At 36.3% G+C, this 26,408-nt stretch overlaps 1 protein-coding gene across 6 annotated transcripts in view; it reads left to right on the forward strand.

Moving 5' to 3' along the window:
• The window catches only part of JAKMIP1 (janus kinase and microtubule interacting protein 1), a 129,630-nt gene that overhangs the window by 52,106 nt on the left and 51,116 nt on the right, over positions 1 to 26,408 (forward strand). For all 6 annotated transcript variants that reach the window (XM_042812213.1, XM_042812212.1, XM_042812215.1 and 3 more), the window contains exons 3-5: positions 8,459 to 8,734; positions 14,116 to 14,610; positions 25,753 to 25,962. In XM_042812213.1, the coding sequence (XP_042668147.1) occupies positions 8,606 to 8,734; positions 14,116 to 14,610; positions 25,753 to 25,962 (834 nt within the window). In that variant the 5' untranslated portion in view covers positions 8,459 to 8,605. The remainder of the gene's footprint in view (positions 1 to 8,458; positions 8,735 to 14,115; positions 14,611 to 25,752; positions 25,963 to 26,408) is intronic.

Here is a 26,408-nt window from a genome sequence, read left to right on the forward strand (position 1 = left end):
TTTTTTTTTTTTTCTTTCCTGCTCTGGAAACTGGTAAAGTTTTGCTAGAATAGCTCTGCAGTTTAGGATGTGAGAAACTGCACTGCTACTGTTAGAGCTGTGCCAAGCTTAACTTCAAAGCAAAGTCTCATTCTGTGGTTCAGCCTGAGGGGATGATGAGGCAATACCTATTTCCCTGTTACTTCATAAAGTCTTCAATAAGACTGACTAAGCATGCGTACAGAATTACTGTTGGTGCCCTAATGTTTTAGGCCTCTCCTCAGTACCTCTTCTAGGGCATGAGGTGGGGCAACTGACAGAACAGAATACTAAGATCAATACATAGCACAAATTATATAAATATATTATTCCACAACTCGGCATGGAGTTTCATTTCCTATTGCATCCTACTTATGTGGCAATGAAACTTAAGTAAAAACTTTGTCCATAGCCAGGGATGATAGCAGAAGCAGACTGGAGAAGGAGGTTGCATTTATTAAGACTCTGAAAACATGAAGGTTTTTGCTTTAATTACACCAGTTTCTGTGAACTTTAGTTGGCATATCTAGACCTTCATTTTAAGTAAAATGCTGTCATTAAAATGCTCTGTGAGTCAATATGCTGAAGTAAGAATTTGCTTTCACAGTAAGTGAAAAAAAGCTACATAGGTAAAAGAGGAAAAAAAAAAAAAAATCCTCAGAGTGAATAAAAAATCATTTTTTAATTCCCCCCAGTGGATATAAGAGGCTGCCTATGGCAGCAGTCAGCAGTTGAAGGTACACTGGTAGCAATTCTGTACCTGTGGAACTTGAAGTTGGATGTTCAGATTTCTACCTAAATTTAAATCCTGTGTGAAAGTAACCCTAGTCCATATTCAACCATTCTTACAGATTCAGGGAGCTTTATTTCTGCATATGCATTTCTGAGCATACTTCAAAATACACTTTGAACAGTGGCTGATTGCAGAATAATTTTGGTTTTTAGTTTTGTATGTTTGTTTTTTAAACCATCTTATGGCTGATTCGTCTTTGTGTTTGTTTCTTAACACTGAGGGATGCTGTCATTAACATTTTAATTCTGACATATAGAAAATACTTCTGTCCAAATATAAGTACTCATGAACAGCACATTCAGCTCTGAGCATTCTCTTTGCACATCCAGGGAGCACCTTGCCAACCACTGTTCCAAGCAGCTTGGTCTGGCTGAATCAAAAGCACTGGCAGTCAGCAGGAGGATGTCTTATTGGCAGTCTTTTCACTATAGTGAAGCCTCCAGTTTGTGGATATTGGAAGATGGTTACACAAAGAAAGTCTTCAGCTCACAAAGTTCCTCTGCTGTGCTTTTCTTGTGCTGTGTCATGCTTGTCTCTGTGCAGATGAAACTGAATAAGAAATGAGTCTGTTTTTGAGCTCTTACTGTATTAGCCTCTAGCTGTGCATTTTGCTGGCTGCAATTTTAAGCTACTGTGCTGTTCTCTGAGGGAACGGAGAGGGAAAGGAGGAAACTAACATCTGGCTGAAATAGTTCTTGTAAATACTTCATCCTAGCTGATGCAGTTCCATCAGCCTGCAGTCCAGAGCCTGAAGCTCTGTTCACTCCAATGAACAGTCACTGAATACTAGTGCTTGAAATGTCAACATTAGATGACTGACTTTCACAGCGCTATCATAAGGAGGAATTTAAGTGAGTCACCTCATGTTGTCACCACTGATAGGCATGTGTGTGAAGAAATGCAGTCGCTGCTTCCAGGTAAGGTGCTTGGTGAGTCAGCATGATCCCTAGTCACGCAGGGAATCAATCCCTGAAATCTTTTGATCAGAGTAAGATCTTAGCTCTCAATACAGTACATGAGTACAGGATATTATGTACCTGTAGAACAGTACTTTAGATACTAACATGAGTTATCTAAGCCACCCACCAGAAAACATTACTAAGTTGATGTCCATCTCTCTGATCACTAGAGCTTTGAATGCTCTGGTCTGTATTCAGTGATTAGATTATTCTCTATTTAAGAAGATCATATAAATTCTTTAGTAAAAAGTAACGATTCATGAGACTATTAGAGGACTGTTATTTTTGGATATTAATTTCTGTCTACAGATTCAGATACAGATTCAGATACAGATTCAATCTGAATCTGTATCCTAAGTACTTTGTTCTGTTTCTGAGTTCAGTTGTTCAGGGAAATACTGGTTTTAGAAGGGTGTATTTCTTTAGGTATTTCTGGGCATATCTTTATGAGGGAATTGCAGCTTTGCGATACGTTAAAAATAGTGGTTCCTGCTCACTAACAATTGTTGTAAACTCTTGGTAGGCTCTCATTACCCCAATTTCTCATAATCCTTATTTGATGTTTCATATTTTAATATTGTCCTCAGAATATGAGATATATCTCTCAATGGTAATATCTCTGAATAAATCATTTAATCTCTCAGTTACAAAGTCATTAATGGCTTCTGTGACAGAACCATCCATGGACCCAAATCCATCAAGACTTAACCCAGTGTATAGCCCATAAAATGATCATCATTTTTATTATATCATAATCCAATTATTTTTGAAAGTAGACTTGAACATGAGGTGTTAACATAGTTAAGCGGAGTCCTTGATAGTGTCAGCTGTAAGCTTGAGATTCTAAAACCTTGAGGGTAGGTAGATAATTTTCAAAGATTCTGTGAAACCTCAAAAACTAAGTAACACAGCCAGCTCTGTAGTGTACTCTCTTATTCTGATTTTGGGAACAAGGGAACTCTGCTTTAAAAGTGGAATTCATGCCATCTTTGGAAACAGTTCTCTTAACAGTCTTCCAGTATCACTAGAATAGAATAGGCCATCTCTATTTTGGCTAAGTGTTTTTATTTTAGTGAGATTTGTCAAAGTTGAGTTGAATCTTGGCATAACTGCAATAAATTGGCACGCTGTTCTGTATTTTTTTTTGTGGTATAGTAGTAAGGTGGGAATCTGGCCTGGCAGGCACAATACAAGGTAGCTTGTAGGTTTAATAAAGGTGTGTTAATTATACACAATGATTTCAGAAATCAGAGATGATGACACCAAATAATGCAACATCCGTTTGCTTCCTTGTTTAGCTGATAACAAGATCATGTTCAGCTATCCCTGTTCTCTTCCCTGTACTTGACTTCTGAGGACTTTTGGAGATCAGATTTCCAAAATCATGTCAGACTTACAAAATAAAGATGGAACGTTTGTTGGTGTTGGAACATCTCCTGAAGTTTTTCTTCTCATGAAGTTCAATTTCTCACTTCTTAGTCGTTTGAGAACCTGAACCTCTCTCCCTAAATCTGACTGCTTTGCACATTTCCTACTTACCTGTCAAAATGCCTTTTTTCAGGTTTTGGGTTTTAATTATTCCAAACCTCTATAGTAATATTAATAACAGTGATTATGATAATTAAAAAAAAAAAAAAGAAAAGTAAAAAAAAAAAAATGTTCAAAGGAATCTACTTTTAACATTCAGGTAAATAGATCAGCAAAATGGTCCAGTATAATCCAAAAGCCTAGATGTGATGGGAAGATTAAGCCCCAGAGTGTCATTGAGGGTGAATACTGTTATTGCAGTCATTCTCAGTATTTGTCCTTTCTGTAGCCGTAAGTGGGAAATGCTAAAATTTGATTGATCTTCCTATTCTTCTTTTGTCCTTAAATCTTATGCTCTAAATGAGGAAATTTTCATCAGAGAAAGCCCAAGACTCCCTCTGAATCACGCAGGGTGCAAGCAGAAGGGTGGAAGGCTTGTGTGTATGTTGAGCTAGACAGCTGGCACCTGACTTGTCAGGTCTCCTAAGTATGCTCAAAAGAAAGGAATTGGCACTAAGACCAGAGGCTCAGCTCAATCTCACTGTTTGCTGCAATGTGTACTAGAGCTGACTCTAGAAGCTTGTGGAAGGAGGGTCTTACTACTTTAAGTTGCATTTGAACTTCACGTTGTTCTGCTTCCTCCTTTGACCCTGTATCACAGGGCTGCTGTTTGTAATGGTTTGTCTTTTGGTGTGTTTAGTGGGGTGATTTTAAGGATTAATCCGCAAGCCAGTGCTACTTTGAAATTGAGTAACTGCTAATAGAGGTGAGTCAATATTAATTGAAGTAAATGAATATTTATTATGTATTTCAAAAGCTTGGTTTCAAGCTCATAACATTCTGAGAAGAGATTTAGGCCAAGGTTTCAGTAACTTCTGGTATATTAGAGTGCTATAGCGGAGGAAGAGAACTGTGGAGCAAATTTCTAGCAGAATCTTGAAGAGGCCAACAGAGCCAGAGGTAGACACAGAAAAATAGTCTGTTCTAAGTTATGCTTATAACCAATCTTTTAGTTCTCCTCCAATATAATCTGTAAAATAGGGACCAGTTGTTCCTTCAAATCCTTTTTCATTGTGTGACTCTTCTGCCATTCCTCTGCTAAATGGTTGACAAGGACTACTGACAATACTACCCCTTCTGTAAGTAGCTTAAGCATTGATTTAAAAAAAAACAAAAACAACACTCATATCCATAATCTACATTATGTACATTAAAATTAAAATGTACATTAAAATTCATGTGAATCTTGATGGCTAAATGCATTTGTGATTCCTTTAATTCCCAGTACCTCATCCTTTTCAGCTCAAATATTCCTTTTTACTGCATATATATATATAGCACAACTTCTTGCAAATAAATGCCAACTTTTTTTTTTTGATTGTGCATACGTTTTCTGTCTAGAAAAAGGCCACTAATGTACTGGGTGCTGTCTAGTGGCCTGCAATACTGCTAAACAGAAATAATTAACTAGTGTCGTATGTTCGTTGTTGGTTGATACACATTTGAAGGTGTGTATGGGTTTTAAACAAGTTTGGAATACTTTTGGGGTTTTTGGTACGTTACGTGTTGACTTGGAAGGATTTTTGTAATTGCATGTGTTTTAGCAGATGCGTACATGACACAGACAACCAATTAACTGAAGTGAAAATGAATATATTGGTGAAAATCTGAAGGTTACCAAATTGCAGCTCTGTTAACTACAGAGGAGGGACCTGAAAGGCAGGGATTGTGGTGGGATGTTAAAACACAGCTACTGTTCCCTGGGAGCGATAAGAATTTGTTGAAAGGCTGTGGAAATGCAAAATCTCAGAACATCTCTTTAGCTGAGCTGCCTTTGTAGAAACTACTGTAGAGGATACTTTGGCAGGAGAGTTAAATGAGTTACAAATTCTGAGTTCTTCCACAGGGTGTCATTTGTTAACAGAACCTCCTTAGTCAGGCATCATGAATGTTCAACTCATGCTATGCTACAGTCTCTACAAAGCAAATGTTTGTTCTGTTCAATTGTTCCCAAAACAGTTTGAAATTTTTCTGGAAAAATTTGTTTAAACATTTGAGTGCTTCTTAGTGATTGCTTTCCATCTAGTTTGCACCTAGAGAGAGATTCTTATTAAAACGAGAACAGCTGTGACTCTACCAACAAAAAAGTGTGGCTGTTAGTTAACAATAAAGATATTTTTGGGTTAATCCTCAGAAAAAAATCACAACAGACACTTAGGGTTCCATTAAGGAAACTCAACAATACTGCAGGCGGGATAGGATTTAAAGTAAACCTCTACTATTACAGAAATAGGTCTGTTTGGTAGTTAAAAAAAATGGGTACCTAAAATGTTTTACTAGTCTACGATATATTTAGAAGATTATTCTGATAACACAAATGTATATTTGTTGACTGAGGAATGTATCTTTTTTCATCCTTCAGAGATGCTTTTGCTTTTATCCATTCAGTCATATTTTATTACGTACCTCTGAGAACTGAAGCAAAAAATGTAGGTCATCTGAACCTTGTGGGAAATCTGCCTTGGGCATTGACAGCTATTCATGTCAGCATTCCCATACGCTCATTGGCTGATTACCACACTTCTGAAAATTGTAACATAAGTGAACCGGCATTTCTGAGGATACGTGCTTTACCTTTGTGCACTAAGTTTAAACTTGTCAGGTGCTAGGGTGGTAATTTTTCTTTTAAACTTCTTGAATATTCAGCATTGATGTGGTTGTCTCATGTTCACAAGCATAAAAAGGCATATCTGAGGCCCATAGTTTAAGGCTGTGTAATACTGTAGGAGACAGGATTAAATAAAATGAGAAATCTCCTTATTTGGATGGAGGTGTCGAGATGATGAATCTTTTACATATTTATTTATCTATTTTGAATCTGGTTTTGTTTTATGTATATGTATATACAATACACGGTTGCATTAATTACTTTTAACCTTCTGAGGAACTTTTGGAAGGAAACCTCCTACCCTTACAAATAATAATGCGTTAGAGTGAGGAATTTATTCTGTGGAAATATATTGCAAATAAATGACCATTTAAATGTTTAATGTTTTTACGTAAGTGCTTTTCCACAATTAGAAATTAGGAAAATTTGTTGAAACTATGAGAGTGGAAAAGTCCAGAATTCTCAGGCATTCTGGAGAGCCTGAGGAGTTGTAGGTCTTTCTGTTTCTTGCAAAAGATAACTGCAAATTAAAAATCTGAGTTTGGGGAAGGAGTTTAAAAAGGCAGTAGAATGTGAAGAGCAATATCTAACAGTACAAACACAAAAAAAATGGAGATACTGATTCAGAAGGTTTTAAAGTAAGTTTCTACAGTATTTCTTGGGCAGAAAAGAAACCTTAAGTATGTTACTGGTTTCCGTGCTAGTCAGGGTTGGCACATATGGACAATGACAAAGCAAATGTAGCTGAACTGAAGAATTTATCTTTTTTTATAGGAGCCCTAGCCCCCAGGTGTAATTCTTTTTTGTTTCTTTGAGTAGAACAAGTGTGAAAATTTCAGCAGTAAGGAATATCATGCATTGTAACTGTCATTGTTCTCAATTTTTCTATATCTTGGTTGTATGTCAGATAAAAAGAAAAGGCATCTGATCTGAAGCAAGGGGGGGGGGGGGAGGGGGGAGAATATAGTTATTATAACATTAAAGCAAAAATAGGCATAGTCAGAGAAGTCTTTGATAGCATTATCTTAGATCTATAAAACTGTGTGTATATATACACTTTTTTTTTTTTTGCCTTTATAATCATTTTCAGGAAGCTGTTACAGATTCTGTTGTTAGTAGTTGATAGTTTTCTTTCTTTTTCTCGAGAAAGAAACAATGGAATGATTTTGATTTTGAGGGAGCTTCAGCTAATACTGAATCTTCAGTTTATGTATAATGTCTTTAGAAAACTGCTGGTCTGGATGGGTCTTTATGTTTAATTTTCTTTTTGATAGAGGTGTGTGAGAAACAGTGCAATAATTCTTTTCTCACTGCTACTTTCTCGTCTCTTTCTAAAATTCAGTAAAGCAAGTATTTTAATTAGCAGAGGTCATAGCACTGCAGATTTAGTGTTGTGTTTGGAAGAAAAGAATCTTTCTCTGAACAAAAACACCAAGACTAAAGACACTGGCACACCAAATCTGGCAATTTCCTTTCAAATAAAATGGAAGTGCAATTGATTCTACAAAATATGTGGGAAGATAGATTCTTAGCTATCACAAACCATTTTCCCTTACCTATGTTTTTGCTTCAGCTGAGCTGACTCATTAACTTCACCTTCTGGAATTCTTATTGAATCTGAACAGTGTTGTTAAAGAAGAAACCCCTTTGCCTTATCAGGAATTTAATGATGAAAATTATATGGGTTTTGAAATAATTCTCACCTGTTGCTCATTTTGTTCTTGTGGAGTGCCAGGTTATTTTTAGGGGAGAGCTGGGAAGGAGGGTGGGGGAAGAACTGATGGAGCTTTAATTAGTACTCAAGAAGAAAACTAATCTTGGGACTTTCTAATGATTGGAATTAAGGTTCATTGTCTGCCATTGATGTTCTCCTTGAGTATCATGTAAAGCTGATTTAAATAATTGTATACTTTTTAAGCTTTGCATATTAGGAAATTAAAATAAAATGAAATACCTTGATACTTTGGCTAGATCACTTCAATCTATTGACCTTTAATGTTTGCAGCTTATATTCTTTAAAATCTTTTAAAGTATTTTTTTTAGTTTTATGCTGCTTTTTCCACACATGCTGATGTTTTGAATCATCTGATACCCTGATACCTGTGAAAGGTTCTTACTCCTTACTATGGGAAGTAAGCAGTTCCCACTGGAATGCCACTCAGCTCTATTAATTTATCATTGTCTCAGTGCCTCTTGAGAATCTTGTGTGGTCCAAGTCATTGGGTCCTGAATCAAATATGATTTATATTTATATGCTATATTATCATAAGAACAAAACTTTCGTTTCTGTAAACATAGGAAGAGAGTTGATGTGATTTTAGGTACGATTATGAATACTGTTTAATTCTTCTAATGCTTACTAATTCTTGTACATTATGTAGTATAATGCATACCAAATGCAAGTTCAATGTGCTTTAAAACTACATGTTAATCCTGATCTTTGATCTTGCTCTGTGGTGTAGTCTAATCCTGTTCCTACTTGGTTTCTTTCAGGACATGAAAGACAAAGCCCACAATGGCAGAGATTTTTGTGAAAGATTTGGTTGAACACTTCACGACTCTTAAATGCTGAAAGCAGAAGGCCCTAGTTGGTGCAGCTCAATTTGGAGCAAAAAATTATTTTAAACTTCAAAAATAATTATGTCAAAGAAAGGTCGTGCCAAGGGAGATAAGCCTGACATGGATACTGAAGCTCTGCAAGCTGCTAATGAGGAGCTACGAACTAAACTAACCAACATTCAGATAGAATTTCAGCAAGAAAAAAGCAAGGTATGTATTTGCATTTTATTGATCATTCTTCTAAATAGTACTGATGTTATAAACAAGCAGAGATTGAATCTCAAGTTAATTCCCTGCTAAAATATGCATTAAACTTATAGGAAACGTCTCAAGAATCACTCACTGATAAACTGAAATTTTTGTCAGGAAGGTGTGGCATGAAATATGAGAAGAACTGAGCTTTAAATTCCATTCTCTTGCCAACTATTTTAACACTGTACGAAAGTAAATAAGTATTCCCAAAGACATTGTTGCTGATATTTGCTGTGATTTCAGTACTACTAGCCCTAGCTTAGCTGGTCTTAGAGGTTATGAGTCCTTAGCTGCTCTGATGTGTCTGTTTATTAATGAAATAAATCCATAAATATTTGTCTGTCTAGCATATATTCAACAGGCATTTGAGTAGTCAGGAGAACACATAGGAGAAAGTGTTCATTCAGAAAGTACATAGCATCATAGAATTGTACAATTGTTTGTGTTGGAAGGGACCTTTGAGATCATTTAGTTCCAGTTCTCCCCACTATGGGCAGAGTTTTTGTTTAGTGATACTTTCTAAAAGTCTCAAGGACTTCTCTGAAGAAGAAACGTATTACTGAAACCATGTTTACTTGATACAACGTGGCTTTGTTATGTACTTGTGTCATCGCATTGGTGCCAAATTTGAAACATCTTTGCAATACATAGATAGTAGTAGTCCTGTATGTTCAAGTTTCTTAAACAGTCCTGTGTGATACTCAGCTTTGGATGGCATCTTCTTCCATATTTTATTTCATGTTATCATTTCATGACATAAAGAAACAAGCCTTTAAATAGAATCTTTGGAATTTATTCCTTCCAGAGGAAAAAAACAAATAATAAAGCTCTAATTCTTGTTTGACTAACTGTAATAGGTTGATTACAGATCAGACATACTAAATTTGTTGGTAAAGGGAGATTTTTGAACACAGACTAAAGAAGAAGGATGATTTTCACACAGCAAAAAACTGAAAATGTCTCCATCTTGGAGCAAGGAATGGATGAAGCATTTGCAAAACAATGTGTAATGGTGTTACCAATTAAAGTTGAAGGGTATTTGAATTCAGGTCTCTGTTCTTGTTGTATAAAGTCAAATGATCAATACTTAACGAATTACTAAAATGAGAGTATTTGGATCATCTGCTAAACACTGTAAATAGCAAAGTTATTTGGAATAAATGTGGAAGAACTCAGAGTTCTGGTAAGGGTGAAGTGTTAATGTGCTAGACATGTTAATGTGACTTCTTGTCCAGGTAAAACAGCTACTAAGAAGGAGGGGTGGAGTGAGATATCAAATGAAGATATTAAACAATGATTATCCTAAGTTTGGAGTAATGAACTAGAAAGTATCACAAGTAAATCTTCTAGATGCTATCATGTTCTAAATTGCTGACAGAAAATGCAGTGTGATCTATGGAATTCCATTCTGAATTGTAGTGGATTTTTTGCAATTAATGTGTCAATCGAATTATACATCTACATTTTTTTCTGGAATAAAAGGACAGTTGCTGCAGCCTTCAGGAGTTTCTAGGGTATCTTGATATAAAACAAGGAACTGTTCTCAGATGTGAGCAGAAACACATTTTCTGTGATGCTCTCACATAATCTTAAGAGTTTAAACTAAAAAATTATCAGAGTTGGAAATGCTGAAGGCAAGAAAGATTGCAGAAAATGCACAAGATGGAATTTTTTACTTTTATTTTAACGAGTTATTTGTTGTTGGAGAAGAGTAAGCAGGAAGAGGATATTTATGAAGGTGCACAGAGAGTAGAGTGAATACAACAAGATTTTTTTGCTAGAGAGAAAGAACAATGAGCTAGATCACATAAATAAAAGTAATAATCAGTAGAGGCAGGTGGGTGGGAAAAGTGGTAACAGTAGTGAGTGTATATTACATAAAATCAGTGCCTGACAAAGTGGAATTGCATCAGCTTGTGGTCTCTGCCACTTCTGTGCTCTTAAAGGAGAAGGAGATTCAGAAAAATGATTGCCTGAAAGCAGAATCAAGTAAAAAAGAGTTGGTTTCTTAGGTACCTGGAAGTGATAAGAGCTACTTCTTTTACAAGGTGTGATACAATGATATAATCTGGAAAGAAGCCAGTAGAGTTACTAGGCTGTGGACTGAAGTGACGAATTGTCACATCCAATAAAGAGATTAGATCAGACCTGTAGATTCTCCCAAGGACTTTAACTTAAATTTCTGAGTTCTACACTTGCGAATTCAATATTCTGCAGAAAAGTTATCATGCCCTAAGAAGTACTAAGTTTTAGCATACTTTCTTTTCTCCCTGAAATTGTTTAAATTTTACTTAAGTGCCAAGTTCTTGCAATCCTATCAATTGTGGTTTTATCCTGTGACGTACAAATCAGTTCAAGCAGTATGAAGTTTCTGCATTGAGTATTATCGTGTTCTCTTTATTCTGAAACTGGACTGTTTCTCAGCAATTTTCTCTGTCTCTAAGACAGATATGCATTGTCACTTCCAAGAAAGAAGTTGGGATTGTTGAGAATGGAGAAGTCTTGGAGGGACTTTATCAAAATGCATAGATAGCTGATGGGGGGGAGGGGAAAATACAGATGGAGCCAGGCAGTCTCAGTGATGCTCTGAAAGCCTGTATGATTTTTTTTTTTGCTTGTTGGCTTCAGTTCTTGGTTATGCTTCAAACTGTGGACAGAACAGCTTTATGCATTTAAAAATAAATACATTTTAACTGTGTTTGAATTTATTTCGAAACCGAGACAGTTAAGCGTATGGGAAAATACCATATTACTATTTTTGTTCCATCAGTTGCCAAAAGTGTAGAGATTAACATTTTGGGAGGGAGAGAGGGACAGAGTTTCTGGCTTTCAGGGAAGACAACTATAACAGAGGTAATTTGCTGTCTTCTCTGATAATAAGCAGTAACAAGAATAGGCTTTTTAAAGACCTTGAAGATTAGGATGCATCTATTTTTCTGGGTTTGTAGAATGAAATGCATTTAAGATGAGATGCAGAATTCAGGGATTATAGAGTTGTTATTTGTGCTGTGATTGAAACTTTGTAAGTGAAATGACTGGATGATACGTGATGATATTCAGTTAGTCTGAAGGTTTTAAATTTGTTGTCATGGAGAGCAACAATGGATATAGATGTTGACATGCACTCAATGAAAAATGAAAACCATTATTCAAGCATGCAATTCTGTGCTCAAACTCCCACAAAATGTCAGAATCCTTTTCAAGTATATTAAAAGTTCTTTTAGGAAGTCACAATCAAATGTGTTATATTGAAAATTGCTTTTCATTCTCATACCTAATATATGACATGACTGATTTTAAAATACCGTAGTTCTGGAGGGATATCAGCATTACTTGTATTTGTCATTGTATGATTTGTTTTCCTATGTAGTTTTTACTAGGTCTCATTTCACAGTTTCATCTCTATTTTCTTTGGTCATCAGTAGCAGATTCAAGTGAATTTGAGTGTTGGTAGGTTCACAAATTTACTCATCTGTGGTAGTAAATAGGTTGAACTTTTTCCTAGACTCTCTTACGGAATTGAGTGCTGTAATGTAACAGCGAAGATCCATGCTATCTGCCGTAGGCTTGGGTCTTCAAGTTATTTCACCAGATTAAATGCATCATGGGTATCTAAAGAAGATATTTTCCCGTAGCCAGAATTACCATTTGGGGGGAAATAATTCTTTTTTGAATAAACATATATATGATCTGGTTTATCCTGGAATGGATAACAATACCTGTGTGATAACATCCTAGTCAAATGGTGCCTGCAATTATAGTGCTGTCCCAGTTGGTGTTTAGTTTACACTATAACTAGAACATGACTTCCATACTCTCCCTATCCTGCTTTCACCTGTTTGGTTTTTTTTTTGTTTTGTTTTGTTTTTGTTTGTTTTTAATTTTTTTTAAAGTGTGTCCTTTCTAATGGAAGACTTCAGGTGGAGTTCAGATTCTGGAAATCATGAAGTTAGTGCTAAGGGCTTGATGTGTGATAAATTGGTCCCATTTTATGACCAGTTAAATTAAGTAGTAAAGTTGATTTCATTGGATGAGTTATAACTGAGACTTTTGAGTTATGCTGTGTTTTCTCTAAAGCAAACACACAAGTGTACCTGTTTAGATCCAGCCTGATTACAATGAAGAAAATAGCAAAGTTTTCTGAACTAGTATTATAGCTTTAATTACACTCTTTTGTTTTTGACTGTAGAATCCAGAACTGTGGAAAAAGTAAACTGCATTAATTATGCCTTCTTAGTAAATTTTATTCTGAATAATAATAGAGATCTTCCCCTCCATACAGCACTAAAATCTGAGGCAGGCTGCATCTTTACCTTAGTTTACCATAAATTAAGTACATTAATGCATTGTGTGACCACAGGTCCCATTAGTGCGCTGCATAGGTGCAAGAAGTCTAGGAATGCTGTGGCAGGTAATAATATCCAGCTGCTTCATGACCTGATTTTTACTATGCAGTGTTATGTGGATTATATGTTTTTATTGCCACTCAAGGTCAAAACACTAATCTTTGAAAAATCTCTTCTCTCTGGCTTTGTTTCAGAGTTGAAGATCTTGTGTAGAGCCTGTATTCTGGCAGATGCAGTAATAGGGATTGTAGGAAGGCGTTGCTGATATTAGTAGTGATTGGATACATTATACGCTTTCTAGTAAACTACAATACAGAAGCAAGCTTCTCCTTTTTTTCTCTCCCATCTATATTATTGTGTAATCTCACTTGGAAATTACCTTAGGTCAAATAGATTTGGATTTGAATATAGGAATTTGGAACTCAAATCCCAAAGACAGTATGTGTATATACAAGGTAAAGAGATGATTGACTGGGAATCCCGTCTGCAGTCTCTTAGCTACTGAACGATGCTGTGGAATAAATTACCTGAGCCTATATGAAGATCTGACTCACTGAGCATCCTTGAAGTGTGGTCCATTGAGTAATAGAAAACTTTCTCACTCTGAACAGAAGCATTTTTCTCTGTCTGCTTCCCTTTTCATCAGCTTGTTGGCTGCAATGTGAGGGTTGTGGATGAGAGTAATCTTTGGGGTCTGGTGGAGAAAATTGCTAAAGAACTGGGTTGAATGCTGCTTGGTATTGTTTTACTTCCTAAAACTGTGAAAGTTTGTTGCCAGTAGCACCTCCGCAAAGAAGATTCCTCTACATACAGGTACAAACAGCCTTTTTCAAGCTCTAGTTCTCTCGCTGTTTGAAGAGAAAATTTTGCGTTTATGGTTTTGCTTTTGAATATTCAGAATGACTTTTTGAGAAGGCTTATGAAAAAGCTCTCTTGACGACTTGTAAGGGTGTGATGGTGCTTGCTAATCAATTTTTTGCGTTGATGTTCCAGGTGGGTAAATTGAGGGAGAAAATCCAAGAGGTTAAGCAAGAAAGGGAGCAGGAACAGCACAAGCATACAGCCTACATTTCTGAACTGAAAGCTAAGCTCCATGAGGAGAAAATGAAGGAGCTTCAGAGTGTCAGAGAGCTGCTGATCCGACAGCATGAGCAGGAAGTAGCGAGAATGGTGAAAATTAAAGACAGTGAAATTCAGCGTTTGCAGTCAACAGTGAATGTGCTGCGGGACGGGGCAGCCGACAAGGTGAAGACTGCGCTGCTGAGTGAGGCGAAGGAGGAGGCCCGCAAAGTGTTTGACAGCGAACGAATGAAGTTGCAACAGGAGATCTTGGAGCTAAAATCTGGTAAAAAGCAGCTTGAAGAAGCTTTGAACAACATCATGCAGGCGGATAAAATGAAGGCTGCTGACCTGCGCATGGCTTACCAATCCCACCAGGATGAGATTAATAGAATAAAGCGTGAATGTGAGAGGGATATCCGTAGGCTGGTAAGTTCATGAAATATACATCTGCTTATGGCAGCATTTAAGATATTGCTTTATCATTTAGAGCAATTCAGCACCAAAGGACATTTGTTTGGTACTTGATTCTTCTTATGTGTATTCAAGCTGGGAGGTCATTGAGTCACCATCCCTGAATGTGTTTTGAAGAAGTTTGGATGTGATGCTCAGGGCCATGATTTATCTATGGGTTGTTAGAGTTGAGATAGAATGGTTAGGTTGTGGTTGGACTTGATCTTTAAGGTGTTTTCCAACCTAGAAATTCTATGATTCTAAGATCTGTTTGTTAATCTGGCTAATCAAGCAATTCAATAGTTATGCAAGTAGAATGTGATATTATGAGGAAATATTTCTCATGTAAAAAAAAAAAAAATTATATTTCAAATGGAATAAAAAAACCTTCCGTTTTCCTAAGCAAAAATTATTTTATTATTTTGTGCTTATATGAATACGTTCTCTCATTTCTTCTGTTCCTTGGGAAGAAAGATGGTGAAGATAAGCTACAAACAAGTATTGTATCTGTTTAACACTGATCCTCTTTTTTTTTTGTCTGAGGAAATGAAAGCTTTAAATGCAGTTAATATTTTTTCTTTAAATAAACTGGATCTTGATAAGCTCTTGAGAGCATCATTTCCTTGATTAATTAATGACCACTGCAATGACTGAAAACGCGATACTAGTGTGACTGTTACTTGTTGTACATCTTATTTTATATCATAAATCTAGAATCAAATAACCATTATAAGCCAGGTAGTTTTATGAAGTGTAAAAGAGGAGAAAAACTTATTGTCTTGTTGCTTGTGTTGTTCTAGAGAACAGCTGTTATTTAAATATACCCTTTTCAAAGATAAGAGTGAGAGAAAGCACATACTTATGCACCCTCAGTTCTTTCATCTTAAATTGCTCCAACAAATACACCTACAGTGAGTCTCACAGTGGTGTTGTACAGAACAGCTTAGCTCTTCTCTTTCAAGAGTTGAGCCTTTAAGTCTGCTGTGATATGAAGGTGAAGGAGGGCACTCAAGTTTTGTCTGTCATCAAACAATCCTGTTGAATCATTCGAAATTATAATTGGAGCTTTACTGGGACTCTCGTTTCTTCCTCTGTTATTCAGTACAACTGCGTCTATAAATGATAATTGTATTTTGTGTGTGCAGATAACTGCTGTTACCTGTTCACAGCTCTGGAAGAATTCTGCCGTTAGCTTCATGGGGTTTCACTTCAAGTGTTTGCATCCTTGTGCACCTTAAGGAGAAACAATGAGGAAAAATGTCAGAAAGTTGATGTTGCCATGTAATGGTTTGACTGCTTTCAAACTTACAAATTTCAGTATTTCATTAAATCGAGAACAAAGTGCTCCTTCCACGTATTCATAACAATTCATGTGGTTATTCTTGTATGGGATACTATTTTAGCCTGTGGCAAGGTAAAAACCAAAACAAACAACAAAATAAAACATCTCAAATACTACAGGTGTTCTCGGGACCTACTGTCTTCCTCTGGGAGACTAAGTGGGGTTATAGTCAGATCATAAGGATGTTTCTTTTTCTCTGCCCCGTTGTTTTATTTAGTGCAAGGGATGCTTGCCTACAATTTCAAACCAAGTTTATCAGCTACAGATTTGGAGTACTTGATTGGCTTAGATCTTATACTTGAAGAATTAAATGACAAGAATGTGTGAATATACAGATATAATTACACTGGATACAGAAGCAACCATGCTTGCCTTGTACAAGTGTCAGTATTTTTAGAAATAAGATTAATCAGTTTTGAGGAATGTCCTCATACTTCTGAATTGAGCCATGAAAGTTACCCAACAGGCCTCAGTGCAAGCAAGATGAATAGGAAGATCCCAGTGCCAAACAAGGGAAAGGAAAATAGCTATTTGGCAAAGGAATCACTCTTTCTCTGTACAGCATGAAATTATATGTAAATATGTCCCTGTTCTTGGCTTCACATAGTAGTTATGTAATTTTTCATTAATTTATAGAATGCTTGTGGGCATAGATTTCTTGTTTTGCTGTAGCTTTAGTTTTTGTTTTCCTTCCCCAAAGAAAATACATTCTTGCTATGTATCTGCAAGGGCACAATGTGCAGGCAGCTGAAAACTAGAAATTAAAAATAGCTAGTTACAAACTGGAGATGCAGGTGAAACAGAAGATTTAAAGGGAAAGATACAACTTGAAGAAGATAAGAGTAATTATTACTTATTTTTTTCATCCACTATTCCAAGCAGCTAAGCTGAAATAGCATTGTTCTATTTCTGGATCAGATTATTTAAAAAAAAAAAAAAAGAATATGCACAGCCATAATTGCACTTCTTCATCCACTGAGCTTCAACATGAACTGCCTCAAAGCATGCCTTCGGTTGAGGGCTGCATAGATGCATGCACCTCAGTAATTCTCTACCAACAGACCAACAGACTCCTGTTTCAATAGCATGTTTGTTAGCAGGGGTGTCTGATTTCCCTCTAAAGTCTGGGCTGGTACAAGGTAAACTTGATGACATACCTGATTAATGCTGTGGTGAAGTTATGGATTTTTAAAAGTTTATTAAATAAAAAGCAGAACTATAATAGCATTTAATGTTTTAATCAATCTAAAATTTAAAAACACACAAAATAACAGGATGCTTTTTGGTTTGGACCTCAATTAAACTTGTTATTTAGCTGGCTTAATTTAGTTTTAAAATCAAGTTTAATGTTAGTTTTCAGCAGTAAATAGTTTGTATTCTTTGGCTTAAATCACATAGTATTTTCCAAAGGTTAAGTTTTGGCAATAGACCAGCTTTGTTCTGTTGCAAGTATATCTGTGAAATAGGGCGTGAGCAGTACATCCTTTTAGTTAGAGGCTTCATTCATTTCAAGATTATCTGGAGACTGTTTTTAAGAAATCTCTTACTTCACAAGGTGCATTTCTCTCAATACTTTTTTTTTTTTTTTCTCCAGAGATAAGAATGATTGACTCTTCACAGGGCATGCCTTGGAAAATAATACAAAATTATTTATAATATATTGATTTGACATTGCTTCATTGATATATCACATAAGAAGGAACTTAAATGTTTATTTTGTCTGACAATGTTAAAAATAATCAATGCAATATTTTGGAATAAACAGATGATATGCTTCCTGTATTGTGTGATGTGGGGTTTTAGGTAAATATTATTTCCTCTACTGGCAGTATCCTTAACATCAAACCTTTTGCCCATTTTAAAATTCAATCTAGTTAAAAATTTTGCACTTATGATCTTCCTGAATATTCCTAAATATTCCTGGATTGAGATGAGTTGAATCACTTTATGTCACTTCAGTGTGAAATAGACTTAGGTTTCTTATCCAGAAAATCAATGTAGAAGATTCTGCTGATCTTATTAGGTGCATAATCAGATCTATGTTTGAGGATGCACAGCAGATTGAGTGAATTAGCTTTGCTTATTTCATTAATATTTGCAAATGACCTTTCAAAATTCTCTAGACAGTAATGTAATGTTACTACAGATTCACATTTGCAAGGAAGAAAATCCTTTTGTTGCTCATAGAATAAAAGTGCAAAGTTATTTTTAGGATTCTTTTTATGAAGTTTGTGATCAGCCATGATTTATGTAGTTTTTTTATGTGTCCAGGTCACATAAAAAGAAAAAATATATTGAAGAGAACCAGGCCTAAAATGGAGCCCTGTGGAACCCCATTACTTACTGGCTATGTGCCTGTGGTAAATCCAGTTACTGTAGCTTTTTGAGCTTGATCTGTCAGCTAATTATTGCATGAATTCAAAGTTTCAGTGTGGAGCCCTTCCCTCTGTTTAGAATTTCCCAAATATTTGTAATGCAGTACCTGAAAATTTGATTCAGCCTTCATGTATAGATCCTGCAATCTTTTCTTTGGCTAAACAAGTCCTGCTCCTTCACCCATTCCTTGAATGACACATAGTACCCCATAGTGGTCTTACTGGTCATGCTTCAATTTATGGTAATTGTGCAAATTCGTCCATGTCTTTTTTTTTTTTTTTTTTTTTTAATAGAGTGGCCACTATAGAACTTTTTTTCTCCTGGTGTGGTTTCACAAGTGCTTAATGAAGGGCTAGATCTCTTCTCTCATCCTTCTGGCTGCAGTCCTCATTTGGTCCACTATCAAGTTAATTTGAGAGTTAAAATCTCTCACTGCTGACCTGCATCCAACTTGCCCTCCAGGACACCAAAGCTTTCTCTTGTTTGCTTTTTTTTCTTTTTCTTTTTTCCACACAGCACTGCAACTGCAACTGGCTTTGATGCTTTTCTGCTGCAGAGCTTAAACCACCTGAAGGAGTTTGTATCTGTCTTAGGTCAATTTCCAAGGTTACTCTTGACCCATTTCTCCTACACACCAAAGTCCCTCTGAATGGCAGACATCTCCCCTAACACACCAAATGACCCCCCCCCCCCCATGTTTGATGTCATCCACAAACTTGTGATTCAGTGTATTCCATTTCTTCATCTGGTTAGTAGATGAAGATGTTGCATGTGTTATTCTCTCCAGCTTTCAAGGGGTAAATTTAGATGATCAAATAAAAATCTGCTTTCCAAGATTCAGCAATTCTTTCTAGTGAAACATGAAAAATAGCAGGAAGTTTAACTGTCTATCTAAAACCTAAGTTGAATTCGTTCATATGGCTGCAATTATTTCATAATAAAATTCAGTTTTTCTCACATCCTTCTGATGAGTTTGCCATGAAAAGACAGTGGAATTTGTAGTGCAGGTGGTGCTAAGACTTTTCCTCTCAAAATTCTGGTAGTTGCTGTGTTCCATTGCTGAGACCTGAAAAGAAGGATGAGGCATGGTTTTATTAACTGCACTTGTGCAGCAAAAATATGCATCAGTTTTGTTTCTACTTACAATTTGAACACTGAATTTTCAAACTGTAAAGCTGAGTTTTGAATCTTCTTAGTGTTGTGTTTGAGTCTTCCAACTGTGTGCAGCCAGGCTGGGCAGAGACTTCAGTAACATTCTTCTTATCGCCCAATTAATCGTGCATGTATTTCGTTTGCAGCTGCCGATATCAAATTGTAGGCTGCTTCTCTGGATTTTGCCATCTGTTTGAGAAGCCTGTTTGAGTTACATACCAAGGCTCAGCTAATCTCCTGTAAAAATCCTTCCACCACCTTCAGCATTTTAGGACTGCAAAATATACTTTGCTTTTAGCATTTTAAGACTGCAAATAATACTTTCCTTCAGACCTCTAAAGATTTTGTGCTTGTCCACTCAGGAAGAGCAACATTCCACCCATGCCTTGTTTATTGTTTTTTTTTTTTTTTTTTTTTTTTTCTTGAATCAAAGAGATCTAATGAACGTGCTTTATAATACAGGCTCAGCATTTTATGTTTATTCCTAATATTTTCTTAGGACTCTAATGTGGTTGGCAGGTCACTAATATAATTTTTATGTCCTTTAGAAGTACCCAACTCCTTGTGTGCTATTAAAAACCCACAGAAATGATATATGGCATGGCACATGGGATAAAAAAAAATCTGCTGAAGTTTGGGTTACTTCATTTTTCTGCCTTTTCCATTTTCTGACTACTTCTGTTACATTTCAATGAGCAATAATTACAGTGGAGATCTCATAGTAGAGATTGCAGTCAGCTACAAAAATACAAGTTGCTTTTGGGAAATGTGCAGTAAACCTGTTGAAAGGTTCTGATATCTGCCCTTATGGTGTTTCTTGTATAGTTTTGCAAAACTTTCAATCTCTTTGTTAGTCATACACACTTTATTGGGAAAAGCCATTGGAAGAAAGTACTGACTATTGGTTTAAATAAATTGCGATGATGACATTTAAAAGTAGACCCCATTTACCACTATGTAAACTTCTTCCACTGGGCATCTCCCATCTTTTCTCCCTCTTCCTTTGAGCAGCAAACAAATAAATAGTTGACTGTGTCTGCTGTAGAGAAGCCTGTGCACAACACAGGAATATTTGTGTTCCTCCCTCCAAGTGGGCTTTATGTAGAATATTGTTATGTCTTAATGGAACTGGTGGAGAAAGTTCACCAAAGGGCCATGAAGATGAGGGAGCTGGAGCATCATCCTTATTAGACTGCAGAAAGCAGGATGTCTCTCTCATGAGTTCCTCCATTTTGGCAGAAGAAAAACCTGAAGTGGGATCTTATCAACGCTTATAAATACCTAAAGATGGGAGTCAGATGGACAGAGCCAGTCTCTTTTTAGTGGTGCCCAGCAACAGGATAAGGCACAAATGGAACACAGAAAGTTCCATATGAACTTAAAGAGAAACTTCTTCACTGTGAGAGTGATGGAGAACTGGAACAGGATGCCTGGAAAGCTTGTGGAATCTCCTCCTGTGAAGGTATTCAAAACCTATTTGGATACCTTCCTGTGCAATCTAGTATAGGTAAATGCTTCAGCAGGGGTTTGAGCTCGATGATCTCTAGAGGATCCTTTCCATTCCCTACAACAGTGTGATCCCGTGAAATTTAAAATGTAGAACTAACTGTAAGTAATATCTTGAAAAAATTGAGTAGCTTCTGTTATGTGTCTGTCTTTCTCAGTAACAAGCATTCCTACCAAGATAAGCTTTTTTGTTTTGTTTTGTTGTTGTTGTTGTTGTGGTGTTTTTTTTTTTTTTTTTTTTTTTAAACATCAAATGTTCGGGATAAATTTGAACTTGATTTCTTCTGGAGCAAAAAGTTACAGAATGCTGTTCTGCAATTGGCTACCAGATAATTTTGATACGGACAAGTGAAGAAGTGTCCTACACTTGGCCATGCAGCAGCTGGCTTTTTCCACTTGAAAATTGAGCATCTTACTGCCTTGTTAAAGCTAGCTATTAATTCCCTGGGAATTTCTCTTTCAACTTCGTGAGAAGCTAAAGTTCCCCCAGACATCTCTGACTTATTGTAGCTCTTGAAGTGTGGGATAATTGGCACATAGATACATTTTCCAGTGACTAGCTTAGCTTTCTTTCATGTTTGGTAAACGTTATTAAAACACTTATTTTTGATAATTTATTTTAGATTTTAGAATGTTTTTTAAAATGCTTTTTATTTTTTAAGAAAACTATGTAATTTTGGAATAGGCTACAAATGCTGGTCCTACATTGGTGCAATGCAGGTGATAGCTGTGTTCAGCAGCTACTGTTTGATACTATAAAACTTGTTAATTAAGAAATGATACTTTAGAAAACTGTGATTCTAACCAACAACTCCAGAGTGATTTTGTAGTAACACGCTCTGCAGCTGCTGATTGTAGATCTTATTTTCTTTACAACTCTCTTTCTGATGCGATTTCTATTACTTCTCAAAGCATGTAAATGAAAATAAGTTTTAACCTTTTGTTACTCTCTTTCCTTCTGATCATAAGCTTTTCATGCTGAATTGTGTCTTGCTTAATTGCATTAAAAATGTGACATTTCTTAAATGCTTTAAAATCCATGCAAAATAGAATGCAAAAGAATGTATGCATTCCTGTTGTACTACATAACTGAAAAAAAAAGACAAAAAAAAAGCAAGCAATGTTTTAGATCTGAGACCAAATCAGCAATTGAAACGGCCAGCTGGAAGGAATTTCTGGTATATGTTTGGTTCAGCATATCTGTGAGCCCGATTTATGGATTGGATCTAATTATTTTAAATACTTTGGAATAAAAGATGGCCTACCTTTGTACCTTACTGTAAGGTCTTAAATGATTATACAGGAAGGAATACACAAGTATAAGAGCAATGTAGTCAGCTTTCAGTTGCTGTGTGTTGCTTAGCTCAGCTACGCTGTGCCACAGATGCAGAAACCTCATGTAGGCACCTGCTGTGGCTCCCTGGACAATGAGGGGTTGAGGAAGAATGGAAAATCTTGCTCAGAATCAGGGAAAGAATCAAGTGTGACTTGATCCACCCAGAGTTACTGATCCACTGAGCTTCAGCTCAGTGCTGGAATTGGCTTACCTAAACTTCCAGTAGAGAAAGTTCTGCATTCCTGAAAAAATACTTCCCACCTCTTAGGTTTCCAGGGATTTGCTAGTTTAGATAAGCTGTTAGATGACCAGAAAATAGATTCGATTCTCAGCAGTGTAATTACTGTTACATATTGATGCTTTTTTATTGTTTTTTCCATTTTACAAGTACGAAAAAAGGGGAGAGATTTAAGAGGAATTTGAGGTTAGTCTGGTAACCAAATGTGTTACTTGTGCTGAGTCCCTTAAGCAGGAAAAGCAGCATGGGAGAAGACATGAAAATGCTTGCCTGCAAACATGGCAAGCTGCTAAAAGAACGAGGATGTGGCAACCTAATATTTGATAAGGGATAAATGGACTATAGTTTGGGCCTATCATTGAGAACAAGTGTAAATTTTTTGTTTAATGTAGTAAAAGCCAAAGCATAGTAATCCAGAGGTGGGAGTTTTTGGCTTAAGGAAATAATCACTGGCAGCAGCATGCACACTGTGGCAGGCAGAAAGATGAATAAGCTTACTGTGTAATGTGCAAGTCAGAAGAAAGATGGAAAATTTAGGGGTATTAGGGAAAATTTAAGTATTAGGGTAAATTTAAGAAAAGTGAGGCAGAGATTGGATTGGTGTAGTTATATTGAAGACATCAAACATGTGACTGCTCCTTTCAGGAAAAGAAAGTTATACTGCGAACTAAATAGCTAAAACAATTCAAGGCAGAGGTGTTGTTGCTGCTCTTCTATTCGTATCATTCTGGTTGTACTGAGTTACTGGAGTAAAATTGCTTAGAAATTCCTCTAGTTTGTTCTTGTAATGAAATTAGCACCACTGCTATGTTTCCTGTTTATGCACATGTTATGTTTCTATGTTCCATGTGTTTATGCGCATTTACTAATGTAAGAGATGCTCTGCTGTGTCTCTAACTTAAGGTATAGGTCCTCAAATAGAGAGGGGTCTGTAGTAATGACTATTATATCGCTATTATCAATGTATCCGTAATTTTTCTATTTGACTGAAACTTTTTTTCTTAGTTTCACCACATGTAGATTTTTTTGTAGAAGAAAAACTAGGAAGTCCAAAGGGGAATTCTGCCTTCTTCCTTGCCTTCCCCTAGTCCTGTCCAAAAGCTCCATCACGCAATTTTGTTCCAATGTGTTTAATCTTTATGGATGGAAGCATGTGGAAGGATGACTTGGGTGCAATGTCACTGACGATAAACTTCAAAAGATCTGTTCTGCCACAGTTCATCAAATAGCAGTCTGTACTGCAATTTTTCCATTTTTTTCTTTCAACTTAAACACCTGCATCATTCCACTTAGCGTTTAAGTTGTGACAATATCAAGAGTACAAAATGTGCTACTAATTGGGTGACTATAATCTATGCTGCCTACATAACGTTTGTTCTTCCTTGTGAAGTGTATGCCTTGCATAGTCCAACTTCTGTTCCATTTTTTTCAGAATGAACACCTGTGTAACAGTGAGCCAAACCTTGTCCATGGTATTTAGTTACATGACATTTTTTCCTCTGAAGGGAGACCCGTGACAGATCAGCGTGCATGATAGATAGCAGTCAGTGAATGAGGCAGCTGCTTAATTTTTGTCATTGCTGTTCACTGCACAGTCCTTCTGAAATCCTGCATGTCGCAAATTCTTCCATTAATAAAAACTGCATACTTGTCCTGGAAGTTCTTTTTGACATAATTAAAGTGACACAAATCTAAATTAACTTGCTGGAATATAATAACTCCATTTATTGGATGAGGAACTGAGATCTTTCTGGCCTCCCCAGATCAGGAAGGAAATCTGCATTAGAACAAATAATTGCAATTTATGAGCAGTCCAGACCAGTTTATTCACTTCAAATCTGCTGATTATTTTAAATCGCATTTTAATTGGAATAATCAAGCTATCCCTTGCCATACAGATCCTGGACGCAAACTAATTTCACATGCTTTGTAGACTGTGAAAAGAGCAAAATGAGAATCCTGAAGAAGTTATATTATATCTGATCACATAATTTGATTGTGTTAATCCTGTACAGCACTCAGACTGTCAGACTTGACTATAAGTTTTATTTCTAAACTTATTTTTATTTCATTTTCTTTGTACTTTTGGGGGAGGATGAAGTGGTACGGTTGAAACTTGACTGAAGGATATATAGGTATAGGACTATAACAAATAATAAAGTAATAGCAATAAACAATACAGTTTGTGATTTTTTTCTCTTTATGTGAGGCTTTAATACTCTTCCAAAACTCCATGAGTTAGATAGCCAAGAAAATGACTTCGTAGACTAAAGGAGATGGTACAATTTTAATGAATATATAATTAATGGTTAATATTCTTGTTAAGAAAGTGGTTTCTATAGTAACTGCTGCAGATTGTCACTTCCTCTGGCTTTTGGAATACTACCAAAATGAATGTAACACTGATGATGTGAGGTACAAATCTTATGAGAGCTGCAATAGATCCCTGCTAAGAGTATGCTTTATTTGGTATCAAGGTGAATGAATAAAGCAGTCCAATAACCATAGATGCTGTTTAAAGACTAGTTTTCCCTACTATTTATTCTATCCAAAGCTCTGCATGTATTTGCTCTTCTCCTTCCAGCTGGAAACTAGCAAAGGCAGACAAAATGCTTAGGCACACTTAAGGATTTAAGTTGCAATGTGATTGTGTGTCTGTTCATTGATCTTAAAACCTCTGAAGAGATTCACTGTGTGTAATTTCTGACTAATAGAGAGAGTCAACATGGGCAAATGTGTATTGCTTAAATTTCAAAACAAAGCTTATGTGAGTTTTAAAGGGTCTGCTCCTCTTACTTTATGTTAGCCATGTGTTGCTTCTCTGGAACATGGTGAAAGGAGATTTCTATTATTAAGGTGTGTATTTGCAAGTGAAATGGACAATCTCAGTGGCTATATATTTTGTTTCAATGTATGTCTGCATCTATTTTTGTTTTCCACTTGAACTGAGACTGCATCCGGCAAGCTCATTGTCAAGTGAGAGCTGAAACTTTTTTAAGGGGAGGGGAAAATGCTTCAGAGGAGAGAGATCTTTCTTTTTAGCAGCCACTCTGGTATTAATCTAATAGAAAAAGAACTTTTTTTTCTTTTTGCAGGTTTATGGATATGTATGCAGCATGTCCATACTTGGGGATGTTATAGAAACTTCCTTGCTATATTTCTTTCCAGATGGATGAGATCAAAGGCAAAGATAGAGTGATTCTGGCTCTGGAGAAAGACCTTGGCATTCAGGCAGGACATACACAGAAACTCCTCCTTCAGAAAGAAGCTTTGGATGAGCAGCTTGTCCAAGTGAAGGAGGCAGAGCGGTACCACAGCAGCCCCAAGAGAGAACTTCCTGCAGGAGTGGGGGACATCACCGAGTTGATGGGAAGCCCGGTAAGAAAATCCTGTCTCCTTCAAATGGCCAGCATAGGGCAAATATTGCCTATGTATTCACATTGATTTTGTGGTTACTTATAAAACGCTAAAAGGCTTGATTCACAGTAAGTGGTCTAGAACTGCGTGTAGTGTTTTGCTCGTGAGTGAGAAAATCCTTGGACATCTTCAGTTTCAAAGAATGTTGAAAAATAGGTGAACACAGAACTTTTAGAGCTTACATGATGAGCTTCAACCATGAACTTGTTATCTGTGATTAAAAACAGCCCTTCTTTGTCTAGAACCCCTCTATTTTTCTGGAGTTAGTTATTTCATAATTTTGGAAATTATGTACTATCATTTTCCAAAACTGTTCCAAGTGCTTTTAGCCTATGTAATACGCACTAGATTTCTTCTAGCTAATGGTTATAAATCGTGCTAGAATTTACAAGTCATGAATGAATTAT

The sequence above is a fragment of the Centrocercus urophasianus genome, unplaced genomic scaffold, assembly GCF_019232065.1.
Source record: "Centrocercus urophasianus isolate 14NV4802_14NV808 unplaced genomic scaffold, USGS_Curo_1.0 seq_13, whole genome shotgun sequence".
In the NCBI taxonomy this organism is placed as follows: domain Eukaryota; kingdom Metazoa; phylum Chordata; class Aves; order Galliformes; family Phasianidae; genus Centrocercus; species Centrocercus urophasianus.